Here is a 14,351-nt window from a genome sequence, read left to right on the forward strand (position 1 = left end):
TATTGTAGTTTAAGATTAATGAAACATTAAGGCTAAGCTTTCATTTTATAGTTACAACATGACACCTGCTAAAGTATACAATGATGCATCAAAAGACCCGGACAATTACAACTTGGAAGACAAAGATTCAGAAGACTCTACAGATGATGAAGAAGCACCCAAAAAAACTATTCCTGAATGGGCATGTGGTATGCTTTTTAAAGTGATAAGATTGTGTTAAGTAAAATAAAATGTGTAGTTAGATTAGAAGCTATAGCTTATTACATCTGGGCTGACCAGCCTGAGGAAGTTGATTGAGTCAACAATACTATTCATTATACCCACTAATCAATGCCAACTATCTTAACTAACCCAAACACTTTATTAAAACTAACTACTGTTCGGCATTGTTATAATTTTACAATTTTAAAAACTACCTCATTGAAATTTCATCTTTTGCTTAGGCCCACAAATACCTTATAAATTCGTTTCTTTATCTTAACCTCCCCCCACCCCCCTTACATTATTCTGCATATTTCAACACTATTCCTTATATTTGTCTGTAATTTCCAAACTATATTACTATTGCTCATTTTGTTTTTACAATTTAATTAGAGATGTGCTCATAAAGACCTTTGAATATAATTGTTCCAAATAAATTCACTCAGTATTTCAGATAGCTATTTCCTACAATTTTGAAATATATTCAGTCATGCTGTTTTGAAACTCTTTCACTGTATATAATTATTACCGTCTTTGGAGTATGTTGTTCTTGGATGGACAAAGGCTGTGGTAGCAAATCCAAAAAGAAACGCAGGCTGGAATCAGAGTTAACGGCCTATATGGCATGTAATACTTAATTGTGTTGGAGGAAAATTCCGTCCAACATTATTTCTAGATAATTTTATCATGGTATTAAGACACTACCATACACACATCAAACTGTTATGCATTAGGGTAAAACATTATTGATGTCATTTGCCAAGGGGAGAGATTCGATTGGGGTATAACTTTATGACATAACATCATTTAAATTCGGGGGGGGGGGGGGCTAACTATGTAAATTATGAAAATATCCAATATCAGCACCATGCTTATCCTAACTACCTATATAAATCTTTGGGGGCATCTCACTGGTCCAAACCCAGTTGAGAAGGGTTGGCTACCATACCCCATAAAACAAAATCGCTTCGGAAAAAAGGTTCTATGAGGCAAGCATGCTGATATATTTTAAAAAAACTTCCCTTTCAAACCTGACGGTCTATAGAGCAAGTGAAGTAGAGTTCACTTGTTTCTGTGACCTCTGCATATGAAGAGATAGTGTGGTCAGCACTATGCCCAGCCGCCTTTACTTTCCCTAAATTGAGTTAGGTACCCATCAGAGTTGGGTGGACTCAGGGGACGGTCTACTTGCTTGAACCCGGATTCATACTCGAGACTTACAATAGCAGTCCAGCTCTCTACCGCTAGACCACTCCGTCCCCATACTGATAGATAGATAGATAGATAGATAGATAGATAGATAGATAGATAGATAGATAGATAGATAGATAGATAGATAGATAGATAGATAGATAGATAGATAGATAGATAGATAGATAGATAGATAGATATCCCATTTTTCCTGATTCGAGAATCGTATTTTTTTCCCTTCCTGATACGCATAATTTGAGTTTAAAAGTTTCCAGGTTTGCAGTTAAAAAAAAAATAAAGACAGTTTTAAACTTGAGAATTGTTTTAATTAGTAAAACTCCTGAGCATTTTTACCGCTTGTGGCCCTCACCGCCGTTCGCACATGCGAAGATAGCACAATGCCCGCTGCTGTGAAGGCCCATCAAGTAACCAACATAGGCGTGACATCATTTTCACGCCGCTACTGTCGTTTTCATAGCCAACGCTGAATAAACTTAATAGAATCATAATAGAAATTCAGATTGGTATAGTATAACATTCTTAAGTACGAATGCAGTCGTCTGGTAATGTGTGACAGAAAACCATTTTGCAAGACTAAACTAACATTTAATAAACCGAGAGTGATCTCCCCTAAACTTTTTCGAATATTCTTATATAACACTACGTCGGATGGCAACTCTGGATATAGACATGATTTTTAATTACTTAAACTTTTTAAAGAATCTCGCAGAAAAAAAGAATTGCGCACTAAGTGAACGCCAAAACAAAATGTGCATAATAGTGCGGAACATTATTAGTACTATATAAAGAATATTTGAAAAAAGTTTATGGGAGATCACTCCCACTTTATTAAAATACGAAGTGAAAAGCTACTACTTTTGTGCTACGCGAGCAAAAACTGCATTTTTTAAAAAGTCAGTTTTAACATACTAGATCTAGCCGTATGGACAAAAGTATAATTTCCATTATATTTGAGGAGATCAACTGCCTGGAAATCTTCAAATAAAAATAAATTGGCCACATCTTGCATGCGAAAGTAAGGCATTTCTGCCCAGATCATCTAGAAATCCATGCTAACCTCGTTTGGTATTGTATAAAAACATCACAAGACCAATTTGGTAGTTGGTAATCTTTTTTCTCAATTGTAATGTAGGATGGGATTTCCTCCGCTGATTTCAGCCTGCTTTTCTATCTGGAATCGGTTCCATAGTCTTTCTCTATCCAAGAACAAACTACAAGGCAAATAATTTATGGCATTCAATCCATATCTAACTATTTATGAATATGAAAACCGTAAACAAGAGTTAGACTGGATATGGATATTAGAATTTGTCCTCATTTAGTTAAGCAACCTATATATTCGTACATTATTTGTGTGTATAAACATCAAAACCTCATGCTTGAACAACCCTTGTTTGGGTGTGGGGAAATTGCGAGACGCGAAATGTCGAGGCAGGAAAATGCGAGAAGGGCGCGAAAACGGTCGGTCACGTGACTTTTTGTCTCGCATTTTAACACAACCCGATACTTACGCTGGGTGGTGTTGAAATGCGAAGATTTCTGCGAAAAATTTACCGCACCCGTTTTTTAATGGTATTTGGTCCAGGCTTCAAAGACGTTTCGTTGACAATGTTAAAACTCCCGATTTTTCCGTCGCTAGACTTACTGATGGTTTGTCAACTCCCCCATCTTCTGTGTCGACTTAGAATACCACCTTGTTCGAAACCGATGGAAATACCGCCGACGATAGATCAACTTCTGTCTTTTGTGTGGAACGCTGAGGCCGCCTGATTTACCGTCTTTGAAGATCACCGCGCCCGGATCCGCTGCCGCCGGAAACATTTTTTTATTATTGCATAGAAATTTTGTATAAACATGAGCGGGCTAGATTTTTAAAATTAATGCCGACTGAGACGGGATTTTCCTCTCGCTAACGAGAGCGGGCGATGACAGTAGCACACCAACGATGTTAGGATTTTTAAATAGATAAATCTAGATATAGATCTAAGATCTATCTTCTTAGTATCTATCTATATAATAAAATCTAGAAAAAAATAACAACATACAACACTCGTGTTAAAGGGTATGGCTAAATGCTTGTTTATTTTAAAACAAAAAAAAATAATTTAAATAAAGATGAAAAAAGCATGAAAAACATTTTTTTTTCGCAAAAAGTGTCTCGCTATTTTCCCTTAATTCCGCAGGTATGTCTCGCATTATCTTCTCGCATTTTACCGCCTCGCCATTTCGCTTTTCGCGTCTCGCAATCTCCCAACACCCCCCTTGTTTTAAATTCTACAGATGGCAACTATGAGATTTTTTAAATTAAGTTGCTACAGTTTCCAATTTATTTTTTCTTTACAGGTATACACTTAAGTAAAGCACTTGTTCGACAACATATGATGGGTGTAGATCCAGAAACAATATTTAATATTAACTGCATAGAGCCTCCTGACTTAGAAAAGCTGTTTCCCGGAAAAAAGAAAAGAAGATTTAGAGAAAGAACAAGTTCAGCAATTTGGACGTCCCCAGTCTATAAAATATAATCCTTTGTGTAAACAGATAAAATATGCTTAATAGCTGCCTAGTTTGACAGAAATTTAAAGGCCGATTCTAGCCGGAATAAGATACGCATGCGCAATGGAGAGAAACTACGACTTTCCTTAGCGGCGATGTTTTCGATGGTACTGCGCATGCGTGTGTTTACAACCGCAGAACCCTAACACCAACCCTAATCCTATCCTTAACCCTATCCCTTATCCTAGGCCTAATCCTATCCCTAATCCTACCCCTAACCCTCATTCTAACCCTAGCCATAGGTCACTGCGCATGCGCAGAGCTATCTTTTGCCGACTAAGTGGAGACGTTGGGGAGAAAAATCTTCCGAGTAGATACTTCGAAATTTTAAATGTGTTTAGATATATTTTCAATGAACATCGGTAATCTATCGCTTTAGCCGCACTTTAGCGTAATCAATTCGGCCGTCACTAGTAATGTCGAATGTAGGGATAAGGTAACTAATAAATATGGTTTAAATGTAAATACATATTTTTGCATATTCTACTAAAGATAATTGAATATTAAACCACATTTAAGGGTTAAATCAATAAAAATGTCACGAAATTAAGGTTTAACAACGATGTTCCAGATACTAAATTTGCTATTAAAAACAGCGGCCATCTTAAGAAAATATTTTTTTGAGTCATTTCCCTTTAAGTTTAATTTCTATTTGTATTGAAATGTATTGATGCTTGCTATTAAATACGTGGGTCTTGTGTTTAAATACAAAGCATGCGTTGTTTTCTTTTTGTTTTTTTAATTCTGCCCTTTAAACAATTTCATTGACTGACAATAAACATTAGTTGTAGAATTATTATTATGAGATGCAACTTTTATACATTAAGAAACTCCCTATTTTTATAGAGCTACCACTACATATCTAATGTTTATTTAAATATTAGTTTGAGTTAATTTTTATTGTTTGTGTTATTGTTTGTTTGCTATTTTCATTTAATATTTTATAAAAAATAGGTAGTCCAAACTGGAGAAAAAGTGCGTTTTAGGGTCAGTTTTTGCGGTTTTCAAAAAATTCTGATTCTGTTTCTCCTGCAATAGATAACTGTGGCATTTTAAAAAAAATATTTTAACTGATGTGATTTTTAAAAATAATAAACACATTCTTCCTGTTAATGTTACCAACACAATGGTTTTAGAGTTATTCTATGTCCAAAGCAACAAAAAAAAAGTGACCAAAACGCATTTTTGTCATTTTCAATTATTCTTTTACCTTAGAAAGACTCATTTAAGATGACTGAAAAAAAATGGGCATATATATTACACACTTTGCAGTAACTTGCTCTAGCAAGGGTAAAATCCGTTTAGCATCATCGGTCGTCAAGCTTTAAAATCTTTCGACGAGCAACTCACCCGGGGCTAAAAGTTGACTCGTGTTACATGCTTATTGAGGGCACGGCTTCGCGACCGTAAATCAGAAATACTTGAATTTAAAACACAAAGTAGTTATAAAGGGGAACTTTACATCGGTGTAAAAATTGAAACAGAATTAGTTTGTTTTCGTGTATATATCGTCATTTAAAGTTTAAAAACTGATTTTTTTAAAAATGAAATAAGCAAATTATTTTTTCAAATTATACATCAAACAATAGACTAGAATTCGCTCTTTAAAATGACATTAAGATTATGCTTCTACGATGCTTCGTCGCGAAGCCGCAACCAAATGAAAGTGTGGGGTCGATCGGTACTTGCAGAACGGTGAAATTTGTTGACGTAACTGACACTTTTCAAACAAATATAAAACACATTCAAACATGTGTTACAGATATAAAAATACCAGATTACGACAGATAAAGATTTAAACTGTTATAGATTGATGTTTCTATTATTATACACTGGACGATAGAGCCACGTTGATTGTATCTAGACTTTTATTCAGCTACCATGACGGAACAGGAAGTCACATGACATACACATACAAGGGACATCACTCATAACCACATTATAAATATAAGACTAATACAAGAAGAATGAGTTCCTTTGACTTCACAATTCTCAATATATTACATCCCTTTACCCTTAGTAAACAACAACACAGCTCTCAATAGAACAAATGATAGTATCCTAAAATCACCAAATATATTGTAACATGAACATTATATGATTTGAATCATTTGGTAGATTACACCCTTACAAACAAATGCAAAATATACTACAACATAATTAAAATACAAAACAATGATGTCAAAGTCCTCTTGACCTTAAAAATCATAGGTCTAACTTATCTGGGACTTTGATTGTCCTGTTTGACCTTCTCAGTGGCTTTTGATTTGGTGACTCAAGATTCTGACCATCTGGACTCTCTAGCTCAGGAAGTCTAGGATCTAAATCATTAATTCCAGAATTTACATTTTCTGACTCTAGAGTACTTGGTTCACTCATATCAACAGAACATATGGAACAAACTGAGCAGGTGTGAACTGGTCAGATTTGGTGGGATTGACAGATTCACACTTATTATCTGCACAAGTTATTTTTAACTGGTCTGCATGTCTACGGACAACAAGGCCATCATTTGTTTTTACTTTATAAGACACAGGTCCTGTACATTGAACAATTTGACCTGGCATCCATTATTCCATTCTCCCATAATTTCTCAGATACACATTATCATTAACTCCAAATTCTCTCTCAATGGATGTTTTGTCATGATTTACTTTTTGTGTATGTTGATGTTGGGAAACAGACCTTTGAACAGTTGGATGTAGTAGGTCAAGGTGAGTTTTAATTTTCCTACCACACAGCAATTCGCATGGTGCAACACCTGTTGTTATATGAGGAGTTGTGCGGTATTTGGCTAAGAACCTGTTTACTCTTTCCCTGAGAGAAAATTTGTTACCGGTACTCATTTTTACCATAGCGGTTTTGAATATGCCTACCGCTCTTTCAGCCAAACCATTCCCAGCAGGGTGATAGGGTGATGTAGTTATATGCTCAATACCATTTGCTACACAAAACAGTTTAAACTCATGAGCAGTGAAACTAGGCCCATTATCTGAAACAATTTGATCTGTTAATCCATGAGTTGAAAATATTTCCTAAATTTCTATAATGGGATCACTTGCAGTGATTGTGTTCATGATTTTAACTTCTAACCACTTAGAATGTGAATCAATAACAATTAAGAACATTTTGTTCATGAAGGGTCCTGCAAAATCTAAATGTATACGTTTCCATGGTTTGATTGGCCAGTCCCAGTTTTGCAAAGGTGCTGTAGCTGGTTGAATTTAATGTTGTGCACAGCTTGAACAAAGCTTTACATATTTTTCAATATCAGCATCCATATGTGGCCACCAGAATCACGATCGTGCAAGACTCTTCATTTTGGAAGAACCAAGATGAGTATCATGTAAAGTTCTTAAAACTTCATTTTGTAACATTTTGGGGATAATAAGACTGCTCCTACACCATCTGGTGAAGCATCACATGTTAAGATAAGTCTTTTCCCTGGGTCATGGTGAGTTAGTAAGGTGTCAGACGACAAAGCTTCTTTTGCTGCATTAAAAGCAGCATCTTGTTGTTTATCCCAGTGCCAAGTTGCATTTTTCTGCAGCAGCTTGTACAGTGGTGATAATTTACCAGACAGATTCCCTATGAACTTTGCATAGTAATTTATCAAGCCCAAAAAAGCTCCTAGCTGTTGGGTATTTTCAGGTTTGGGTGCTTCTTTAATGGCTTTTGTTTTCTCAGGTTGAGGTGTGAGACCTTGTTTGCTCAATATATAACCAAGAAAACTAATATCTGTCAGCATGAATTGACATTTATCTTTGTTTATCTTTAAACCCTTTTCACCAACTATTTTCAAGACTTTATCAAGTGTTTTAAGATGTTCAGTGCCATTCTTACCAGTTATGTACACATTGTCAAAGTAAACACAAACATTTGGAATGTCCTGAAAAATACTGTCCATGACAGCATGGAAAACTCCAGGGCTAGATGATATACCAAAAATAGTCTTTCATATTGGTAGAGTCCCTTATGTGTGTTTATTGTCGTATAGACTTTTGAATCTGGATGCAGTTCTAGTTGAGTGTAAGCATGACTAAAGTCTAATTCAGTGAATTTGTCTCCTCCTGCCAAATTCAAAGCAATTTCCTCAATGTTAGGATTAGGTACCTATTTAGCTCTATTTGCTTATTAAGTGTAGCTTTATAGTCTCCACAAATTCTTACAGAACCATCCTTCTTTAACACTGGTACAATGGGCGTTGCCCAATCGGAATAGTCTACCTTCTTTATGATGCCATTAGATTCCAATCTACTTAGCTCATTTTCAATTTTATTCCTCATTGCATAAGGTGGAACTCTAGCTTTGCAGTATCTTGGATTTGTGTCTTTAATGCTTATCTTCACTGTTCTATCATTTAGTAATCCTGAACTACCAAAGACACCTTCATTTTCGGATACAACTGTATCTATTGTAGTAAAACTAGATTCTCTTGCTTTGTTCACTGAAAATATACTCTCCCAGTTTAACTTAAGATCAACTAACCAGTTCCTACCTAGTAATGGTGGTCCATTTCCTTCAACCACAAAAAGAGGAAGTTTAACACTTTGACCATTATAACTTACATGAACCATACACTCTCCTATCACTGGAACATTGTCACCTGTGTATGCTGTTAGGCACTTGTGACATGGTTGTAGAGGCACTGATCCTCCTGTGACAGCGTCAAAGTCCTTCTTTGTGATGACAGTTAGAGATGCTCCAGTGTCAAGTTGGAAGATGATGCTCTTACCGTTGATATAAACTGGTACATTGATGGGAGCATGACTTGTTGATTTCACAGAGAACAGGTTGAACTCCGGCTGCGAATCAGTTTGAGCATTTTCACAGGTAGAGTGGTTCATTGGTTGGGTTAGGTAGTCTTGGTGAGAGTTAACATAGTGCTGCCTTTGGTTGCGGTACTGTCTTGACTGGCTAGATTTAGCAACAGACGAAGACTTTGCAAAGCAGGCCTTAGCAATGTGACCTTGCTTACTGCACTTATAACAAGTTGCTGACTTGAACTTGCATCGATGAGATGCATGGGGACCGTTGCATCGATGACATTTTTGATAATTATTACTAGATTTAGATCTAAGATTTGAACGTGTAATATATTGAGAATTGTGAAGTCAAGGGAACTCACTCTTCTTGTATTAGTCTTATATTTATAATGTTGTTATGAGTGATGTCCCTTGATGCTCACGCCACAAATATTTTATTGAACGCACACAATGCTCTCGCACCAAATCGTCTACCGTCAAGTTTATATTGTCCTCAGTAACCTCTACTAGTCTAGTCTAATTGACATATATAGTGGGTATTTTTACTTTCTCGTATATACGAAGTATAGATAAAGTCTTGTGATCGTGCAAAAAAAAATTGAGATTTTTGCAAATCTCGACGTTTTACATCTCACTGATACGGAAAAACATAATTTTGTCCGTATGTCTGTGTGTCTGTGTGTGTGTGTGTCCGTGTGTAAACACGATAACTTGAGTACCGTTACAGCTAGGTTGATGAAATTTCATACATAAGTATTTTATCAAAATCGTAGATCCGTATCAACTTTTGAGCGATTTCCGAAAACCGGAAGTGGTACTTTTTCTACTTTGAATTTTTCAAAAGCTTATTACTTGAGTACTATTTCAGATAGATAAATGAAATTTGATATGTAAGTAAAAGATCTAATTCTCTACGTTCTTTCAAATTTTGAGTAATTTCCGTTTACCTGGAAGTACTTATTTACGCTATTTCTGATTTCTCAAAAAACGCATGTAAATTGATAAAGTACTAATAATATTGCGCACTATTATGCACATCTTTATTTAGCGTTCACTTGGTGTGCATTTCTTTTTTCTACGAGATTATATTCTATTTTTAAAAGTTTGAGTATTTAAAATGGATTAAAAATCATGTCTAGAAGTCTATATCCCGAGTTGCCATCCCCCGTAGTGTTATATTAGAATATTCGAGAAAGTTTAGGGGAGATCACTCCCGGTTTATTTGTTTTTGTAATAATGAATGGTGGGGAGGGGTAAACATTGACTATTGAACAAATCAAAAATTGATGACAGCAGAAGGCAAAGCAAAAAAAAACAAAAAACAAGGTAATTAAAAAGTCTAGTGACAATTTTAGCGCAATTTCCTTATGTTATCTAAAAATAGCTCTGTCGTAGCGTAAATCAAGAGCAGGGTTAGTAAACATTGGTTAAAATACATGTTTTATTTAAAATAGAGTTACATGACTAAAAACCATTGCGCGCCTAGCTACTGAACGTGATGACGCAGCCATTGAACGTGATGGCGCAGCTATTGAACGTGATGACGCGTGTGGTGTGGTTGGATAAAAATGCCGACTAATTCGGTCCAAATTTTAATTAATTAAAAAAAAATTGTGACCTAACGAAAGCATATTTTTGAAAACTTTCTTCGGCAATATTGTTCTTAATTATGGCAGGAATCGATTGGTACATGTCGCTAAGTGGTCTGGTTGCCGAGATATGAGCCAAAAACGGCATTTTCCAGAGGTTTTTTGGCTTTTCCTGGAAATCCATGAAAGAAACCCGGAATTTTTTTGGCCTATGTTCATCCTCGTAACTTGCTTAACATAATTTCTTTGGAACTAGTCCTCGATATTGCTTCGTTGAGGAGGAGATACGACTTAAAGCTGCGGACACACATCCATTCATACATCCAGAAATAACGGGTTAATAAACGCAATTCTCCAGAATGGAAATTGCGCTAAAAAAATAAAACCATGTGGTATTCAAATGTAACTAATAAAAATTTGAACGTATTTTAATAAACACAATAATCTTAATTCAGGAAAAGTGTAGGCCTAAGACTAAAGTCTACAGACAAAATAAACAACTAGGCTTCATTAACTGGATTGCCCATAAATGACGTCATACTTTTCCTGATGATTTCCCTCTCACCCAATAGTTACTAAAAGCAAGATGATGATTTAATATCATATCGCAGTTCTACTATACCCGAATCCTTTATCACAATTTCTAACGAAAACGAATATATTCTTCATCATTTTTGAAAAAATATTTTACACCGTCCCATATTTTGAGTCCAACGTCATTTATGAGGAATATGGACGACCTAATAATTGACAAGTTAATCAGTACAAAAGGAATTAATAAATGTTGGACATCCCAAATTTTTTTTGAGATCTTGGATGTAGCCTACATACATACATAGCCTTCATTTCACTTGAAATTAAAGAAGACGGACCTCTGCCCTACTTATATTAAACAAGACAGGTAAGTATATTAAACAACAAAGTCAACACAATATACATACGAATAGACATTTTTATCAAGGGAAACTACTCTAAATTTTATTTGGAAAGATGGCTGCTGTTTTTTCGACTAATATGTATCTCAAACACCTAGTTTAAAGTTAGTTTCATGTTATTTTAAATTGTTTTGGTCACAGATTGTTATTTTTAGTCAATTATCTGTTATATTTTGTAAAATTTGACTTAAATAAACTTACTTAAACAAATATATTCATCAGTTACCACTCCCGCACATTACTACTGCAGCCGAATTGATTACGCTAAAACGATAGATTACCAACATCTTTATAACCTTGCATTTTTAAGAGGTAGGCATACCTCTTAGAAGAAACAAAATCTTGTTTGATTTGGAAGCAAATTTGCTTTCTGGTGAAAAGTTTTTTTAGGGAAATGCAATCCACAATTTTGACCAGCAAAATTGGTTCCTTTTAGCTGGTTGGAGCTTCAGCCGACTTCTTTGGCTTATGTTCTATGATTTTGTCTCAAGTGTCAGCGCTTCATCCTCTGCTTCATATTTTTGAAGTGACAAATGAACTTATCGTTTTAAAATACTATATAACACTTATAAAGAAAAGAATTACCCTTATGAACCTGGTGATCCCTGTAGCAGGTGAAGTACACCACCGGTTTCAATGAACTCAGCATATGAAGGAATAAATTTGGTCAGCACTAGCCCAGCCGCCTACATTCCCTATTATGATACACAGATACAGGTATTCAACATAACTGGATGGACTCAGGGACATCCTGGGGGGGGGGGGGGAGTATCGAACTGCACGAGGTGTCACCAAGACAAAACAATTGTCATATTGTATAGAAAAATACTTTTTGCCAGTTCAATTATGACTAATTACATTTAATTTAAGTCTTTTGGTACTATGTCGAAATGACGTAAACAGGTAACTATAGAAAAAATAATTATCTGGCTATAGGCCTAGATAAACATAGTTACAGTTACTATCAATTGAAGACTAACTTAAAAGCTATCAACCGGGGATGAGAGTGACACGAACTCTAAAATTTACAGAGGGAAAATGTTTTGTTTAATATTTTCAATAACTAACTAATAATAGGTATGTCAACCTGCCTTAGAAAAACGGATTTGTCGCCCAAACACAGACTAGTAGCTTTTCACTTCATAATTTCGATAATAAAAAGGCTCGTATAGTAATAAGCTGGTACCATTAAAAAGTAGATTTTAAGCCTTCGATGATTTTAAACTAAATAGTACATGATGTGTAGCTTGAAATACTTAACATTACCAAAGAAATCGATTATTTAGTGCAGGGGTCTCCAAACTTTTCAGTCCGAGGGCCGCATTAACTATCAAATTTCAGTTCGGGGGCCAGTTTCTTCCAGGCATGTCTTTGATTTTTCTGAGCAAAGTTCCTCAGCCATCACCAACAAACGTTTTTTTCGTGGACAAAAAGATCTCCGCGGGCCGGACGAGAGGACCTCGCGGGCCGCATCCGGCCCGCGGGCCGTAGTTTGGAGACCCCTGATTTAGTGTGTACTTTTATTTCAATTTTAAGTTATGTTAATGCCTCCAAAACTTATCTGGAAGGGGGGGGGGGGGGGGGAAGCGAGATATTTACTACAGTTGTAACAATGTCAGCTATGTGTGAAGCGTTTTTTTATGACAATGTCTGTTTTTGGGCGCCTGTGCATCTGCTGTTTGTTTTATTCTTGCTGGATATAGATCGTAGCATCTGCTGAAATTGTCAGGCTCAATCTATTTATGAAGTTTATTTTCAAAATGCAATATATCTAAATTTTTGGTTTTGAGAAAATCGCACTTTATGGACTAGAGTGGTTTTGAAACATTTTTTTTTTCTGATCATCTGACGTCTATTATTATTATTTTTTTCATTTTATTAACAAATCTAATTCAAATTCTAATCTTCCGCATTGTTAATTAACCGTTTTTCGACGTAAACAATTTTTGTTCTCATTCAAAGGCTTAGTTTTCCCCGCAATTTTTTTCACTAAATCCTTCATATCTAGAAAACCGTTTATACTAATAACATAAGTTTGGTATCGTTTTGCAGTATTTAGTCTCCTTACATCAACCCTGTCGTTATTTTGTGATTTTAATCAATTAAAAAATTATGTGTGCAACTAGCTAGTTTATAGTGAGTAATTTGAGTTATTTGAACAATGTTCAAAATGCAAGTATCTACAAACTGTCTTTAATTTGAAGAAGAGTACAGCTTATCTTTTCTACTTTTAAAACTGTTCGCAAAAATAAAACCAGATTTAGTAAAATAAACTGAGAATACAAAGATGTAATACATAAAGCATAACCTTCAACAGTTAACAAGTCTAGTGCTAAATACAACCATAATGAATAAACAGTCGAAAGCGATAAAGCTATACTAAAACATAATTATATATATATATATATATATATATATATATATATATATATATATATATATATATATATATATATATATATATATCCTAAACAAATATCATACTATTGACGTAAAAAAGTTTGTGGCTCTTTAAAAACCTATTCATTTTGTTAATTTTAACTTTTTTGCTCTTTCGTCTCAAAAGGTTGCCGACCCCTGTCTAGTGTAATGTTACTTTGTCTTTCCTGAAAATATTTCTCTTTCATTTTGCACCATCAGTTTCATATATATATATATATATATATATATATATATATATATATATATATATATATATATATATATATATATATATATATATATATATATATATATATATATATATATATATATATATATATATATATATATATATATATATATATATATATATATATATATATATATATATATATATCCTAAACAAATATCATACTATTGACTTGTGGCTCTTTAAAAACTGATTAATTTTGTTAGCATTTGTGTCTTTTTGCGCATTGGTTTTGTCTCTCCTTTTTGAGCTAAATGGGGAGTTTGTTTTTGTCGGTGTTTTTTGGGGGTCGGCGTGGTCGAGTCGGTAAAGCTCATGGTTGCTAAACCGAAAAGTCTCGAGTTCGAACCTTCGGGCAGATGAGGCTCGTTAGCTGGGGACAGCCACCCTTCTAGGAGAGACAACTCCAAAAATAAACAAC

At 34.8% G+C, this 14,351-nt stretch overlaps 1 protein-coding gene and 1 long non-coding RNA gene across 3 annotated transcripts in view; one reads left to right on the forward strand and one right to left on the reverse strand.

The window, feature by feature from the left end:
* The window catches only part of LOC131957218 (inner centromere protein A), a gene marked incomplete at its 5' end in the record, with an annotated part of 27,981 nt that extends 22,895 nt beyond the window's left edge, over positions 1-5,086 (forward strand). For both annotated transcript variants that reach the window (XM_059321970.1, XM_059321971.1), the window contains 2 exon segments: positions 52-188; positions 3,757-5,086. In XM_059321970.1, the coding sequence (XP_059177953.1) occupies positions 52-188; positions 3,757-3,938 (319 nt within the window).
* The window catches only part of LOC131957219 (uncharacterized), an 18,093-nt gene extending 6,143 nt beyond the window's left edge, over positions 1-11,950 (reverse strand). The window contains exon 1 of the long non-coding RNA XR_009389044.1: positions 11,845-11,950. This is a non-coding gene — a long non-coding RNA (uncharacterized LOC131957219). The remainder of the gene's footprint in view (positions 1-11,844) is intronic.
* Between the last annotated feature and the right edge of the window lie 2,401 nt (positions 11,951-14,351).

Source organism: Physella acuta, unplaced genomic scaffold (assembly GCF_028476545.2).
Source record: "Physella acuta isolate Inbredline_101_S28 unplaced genomic scaffold, ASM2847654v3 ptg001222l, whole genome shotgun sequence".
Classification (NCBI taxonomy): Eukaryota; Metazoa; Mollusca; class Gastropoda; family Physidae; genus Physella; species Physella acuta.